At 41.9% G+C, this 4994-nt stretch overlaps 1 protein-coding gene across 1 annotated transcript; it reads left to right on the top strand.

Annotated features, from left to right (window-relative positions):
• The first annotated feature begins 563 nt into the window (after positions 1-563).
• Positions 564-4028, top strand: LOC112080618 (actin-related protein 2/3 complex subunit 5-like protein). The gene is made up of 4 exons (XM_070442643.1): positions 564-993; positions 2061-2132; positions 2564-2740; positions 3352-4028. Exons 1-4 carry the CDS (start codon positions 853-855, stop codon positions 3412-3414), a joined length of 453 nt encoding a protein of 150 aa, XP_070298744.1. The 5' UTR covers positions 564-852; the 3' UTR covers positions 3415-4028.
• Positions 4029-4994: the final 966 nt, after the last annotated feature.

Here is a 4994-nt window from a genome sequence, read left to right as displayed (position 1 = left end):
TCTCACCGAAGTCCTAAACTAACAAAAACGTCACAAAATGTCATCATAGTATATGCACAAACTCTCCCAAATTGTTTCGGCTGGGAAGCCTTCGGACGCCTTTAGTCCCACCCAGCTGACTACATTAAAATGGTGGAAGCCCTCAATGGTGCTGCCCATGCAAACACAGCCTTTTGGACACTAGAGGCCTCTATCATTCTCTATGAGAGGAATATAAGCGGCAGAAAGGCCAATGGACTGAAACAAAACAAAAAATCACATCGTTTTTTCCCAAATGTATTGAGTTTGATAACTACAGTAATATATTATGACAGTGATGTACTGTAAACCGTACTGTTTTTTTGGCATTTATATTTTATTTCCAATAATTGTCTAGGTTGTTGTGAAATTGTTAGATTACTTGTTAGATATTACTGCACGGTCGGAACTAGAAGCACAAGCATTTCGCTACACTCGCATTAACATCTGCTAACCGTGTGTATGTGACCAATCAAATTTGATTTGGTTTCAGGGCAGCACACTTATTGTGAAGGATTTTTCAAATATTTGACCCGGAAGGGACAGTTTATGCTGCTGGCTTCACGTAGGTGAAAATGATTCTGACAACAACACTATCGCGTGTCAAACTAGTTAGCTAGATATTTGGTTGAAAAGTAATGATTGTGTAACACTGGCAGATAAATTACAATCAAAACACCGTTAGATTGTCACATCTGCATAGACTGTGGTTGCTAGCAAAAGCACCGACAGGGCAAGTACACTGTACTACGCTCGCATCAACTCAACAACAGCGCCGTGGAGGACTAGCTCGCTGGCTTGCTAGCTACTGTTTCCTCCAGCGAAGTGGCTCCGATGGCGAAAAACACTCTTTCGTCGCGATTCAGGAAACTCGACATAGATGAATTTGATGAGAACAAATTCGTGGATGATCACGATGAGGCTGTCGACAATCAAGGACCCGACGGCTCGGAGATAGACAACCTCATCAGGCAATATCCTTTACGTTCATGCGCATGCCCCCCGTGTTAACTAGCAAGCTAGCACATTTAGCTATCAGATAGCCTCGGCGATTTTGTTTTTCATTCAAAAACCCAAATGTTCAACATAGCTGATTTTGTGTTCGTACTGACAAATGTATCTTGCAAGTTAGCTTAGTTGATGTTGTGTAAATATGTCGTTTTAGGTTGGTGGCTAACTAGCCAATGGAGGATATCCCTGGCTGAACCGTCTTTAACTCTGGTCCAGACCAGGGCGCCCTCCAGAGCTATCTAAACCCGAGACTCTTGGATGTCCCAACTTTTTGTTAGTTAGGTAGTTACGTCTAAACATAGTTGGCTATAACTAGCATGCAAAGTACAAGCAGTTGCTCCAGTATCGATGGGGGAATCACTGAGCCATTTGATTTGGGTGAGGCAGGAGTATCAGTGTCAGTAGGGTCAACATGGCCCCCTTAATAAGGGCCTTATTTCGAGTGAGACACATTCAGGTCAGGATTTGCTTAAATATATATACCCTCCCCCCACCACCTTGTCTGGTGGTATAGCTATCCATCTCTCTGCGTCATCCTGCTCCATTTGAGGGGAATATGGTTGGTCTGGTCAGGTGAGATGGACACCTCTATGCCTGCGTTTTACAAAGGCAGCCCAACTCTGATCTTTTGACCAATCAGGTCAGCTCTGAAAAAGATCTTACGAAAAACCAATTCCAGGAAAAATATAACAATTGAGCTGGCTGTGTAAATGCAGCCTAAGGAATTTGTATTTTATTATGATCCCCATTTAGCTGCCAAGACAGCAGCTATTCTTCCAGGGGTACAGCAAAATTAAGGCAGTTTATACAATTTTAAAAACAGTGCAATACATTCAGATTTCACCACACACTGTGTGCCCTCAGGAAAGAGATCTCACATTGGATGCTGCCATCAAAACCCTCCCTGATATCGGTCTGTTTGTTGGTGGAAAAACATTTGCTTGTGGAGATGCATTGTGTTCCTGCCCCTTAAACCTATTTAGGATATGGCAATAGGAAGTATTAAATTCCTTAACCGACTGTAGTGCACAGGCGACATGATGACAGCTTTTCACATTGCTCTCCGGAACCCTCCTCTCAACACTAAGAATCCAGCAATAAAGGTAATGGGCCAAGATGTGCATCAAATCTGAAATTGTACTCTTGCATCATGTAACTTTGTGGGAAGCTCCTTTTGTCAATATTGGCATTGGTCTAGAATACTAGTATTACAGAGTTAAGAACATACCGTAAGCTCACTCCACAGCTAGCTTGAAATGTTGCGGATGGAGCCATCCAATTGATACTTTTCCTTGTGGCTCAAACCATTGGAATGTTGTCAAGTAGGGCGGTCCCGAGTTCAAGCCAGGCATGAGGCGAATCAGGTGGAAGTGGTACTCACTAAGCAAGCAATGTGGCGTCCATAACATGGCAGGAGAGGCTTAGCAAGCATCCCAAAAAGGTTGCCTCTCTCTCGTGGGAATCTGCAGTTGTAAATAACTTCCTTTAACATGCTCTCTCTCCCTTTCTCTCGCTGTCTTGCTCTGTCTTTCAGGAAAGGGCTCTGGCAATAGTGCTGAGAGTGTTGACGTCATTCAAGTCCAGCGATATCGAGCCAGCTGTCAAGTCGCTAGACAGAAGCGGGGTGGACCTGCTTATGAAGTACATATATAGAGGCTTTGAGAAGCCCTCTGACAATAGCAGTGCCATTCTCCTACAGTGGCACGAAAAGGTGTGAAAGCTCTCTGAACTTGTGATCTTTAAACTCTAAGCCACCTAATACAGGGATGGGCAACTGGTGGCACCCTCTTTGAAGGCCCTCTGAACTTAAATTTTTATCGAACTTTTTTTTTTTTTTTTTAGGAAGGGGGGCAACTGTTGGAATAGTATAATACTCCAGGTGCAATTTTGAAGTTTAGTTGTGCATCAGCAGTTTTTGGTTGAATTACTGGCCCGGGGAGCCCCCATTGATTTTGTTAGTCAGTCTCACTCAGATATATTAAAAACAGTAGACATATCTCTCCACTGTATAGCAAAATGTGTAGAATTGCACGAAACTTGTTATGAAGTTGCTAAATTGTCTCTCCGCCCCATGGCAAACTGGCTTTAAAACTGCAACATTTTCTCTCAGCTGTCAAGAGGGGGGCTACTAAAACGTTTCTCACGATGTGGGGGAGGGGGGGGGGGGTATGCACGTGGTTATGCAGACCCACGAGCAACTGTGGCCCCTCATGAATTCAGATGTGGCACCCACCCCCATAAAAGTTGCCCATCCCTGACCTAATTTAGCATGTGTGTATGATATTTGTTCATTTGTCTCTTCCCCTCGTTTTCTTCACTCAGGCTTTCGCAGTTGGGGGCTTAGGGTCAATCATAAGAGTTCTGACCGCCCGAAAGACGGTTTGAGGGGACGTGCTTTATCACATGGAGCATCTCCTGCATGACCACTGACAAGAGGAGTGACTGCCTTCTGTATAAGGGAAAGTAGCTTATAATTACAATACATTTCTTCCTGAGAATAAAAACCTTTACACTACATAAGTTAAAGACAAAAAAACAAACAAAGGGAACATTATTTTCTGTTAGAAAGTATTTAGCTGTAACTAAGGAAATTGATACATGTTCATGTATAGGATTATCATTTTTACCTAATCACGAGGTTGTCGTTCTTTCACCATTGCATTTCTGTTCTAATATTCATAAGTATCCGCATGTTTCTTTTGAGGGTGGGGGAAAGAAGAGTTTCCCTAATGACATGAACATGGCAGGTAAAAGGCTGTGCATCAACTGTTACTTGGTACCAACGGTACCTTTGTACCAGTGTGTGTGTGTGTTGTGTGAGCTTGCGAGTATGTCCTTTGGCTCACATCAGTGTTGAATATTTAGATTTGTTTTTCTCATTGTCAGTTTTGTACAGACAAAAGTACATTTAATATAAAGATATTGAGATTCAATTAATTGGTGGGTGGGGGATTTCATTGTAAAGTGCCTGCTGCAATAAAACTCATGGATCATCTTAACTGGGAACAAGTGTCCTTGTCATTTGCCCTCTAGTCTGCAGGTTGGTGGTGAATTTGGCTGTGGAACCTGTATTCCTGTTCAGATTGAACACAATGGTACGTGTGAATCTACAAACTAGTTCGAGAAACACCTCATCCAAATAGTATATTATTTTTTCGGGCTAGGGTATAAGTGAACTATCAATTTAAAAAGGCTGGACCTATCAGGAGGCAAGGTTGAATTTATATAAAAAAAATAGGTAAAGCAGTGTTGGCGGCAGTAAAGGTCATTTTCAATTGAGCCGACATGCAGCGTTTACCGTGAATGTAGTCTCCGCTGATGCGGGAACATTGCCTTTAAATCACACTGAACTTCCGCAATATGGATTGAATAGAACCCAAAATCAAATAAACTTTCATAGCTGCTTAACCAGAAATGTTAAGCTCCAAGTGACATCTCTTCATACAGGGTTTTAAACAAGTACACCTTACAGCCACCCAGAGAATGAACCAATGCCCCCACAAGCTAGGTATCTAATTGTAATAGACATAACAGGTAAATTATCTTTATACAACCATCACTGACGTCTACAACATATGTCCATAAACCCCGTCGATAATTATGCTTTCAGCAACAACTGAAGACCATCAAAAAAGGGACCATTGTAACACAGTAAAGACTTTTTTCCTTTTGATAGCAAGAAGAAATGGGCACAATTCATAGCATGCTAAGTGAGGGACATTGGTTAGAAAAATATCCCTGGAACACATTGGGGGAAAAATCAGTTAAAATTGGAGTGGTGTGTCAATTCATTCAGGGGCATTTTCCGCAAAATTGTTAATGTCTTCAGTCCAAAGGCATCTCTTGTCTACTGTATTGTTGATTGTGTGTGAAATAAATGTTTGAGTGATGCTTTTGTAACAGATCTTTTCTTTTGAGGAGTCAAAGCAATCACCTATATAAAATACATTTTAAACAATAAAGAC

Source organism: Salvelinus sp. IW2-2015, unplaced genomic scaffold (assembly GCF_002910315.2).
Source record: "Salvelinus sp. IW2-2015 unplaced genomic scaffold, ASM291031v2 Un_scaffold16393, whole genome shotgun sequence".
In the NCBI taxonomy this organism is placed as follows: Eukaryota; Metazoa; Chordata; class Actinopteri; order Salmoniformes; family Salmonidae; genus Salvelinus; species Salvelinus sp. IW2-2015.
This window is presented reverse-complemented; position numbering and strand designations above follow the sequence as displayed.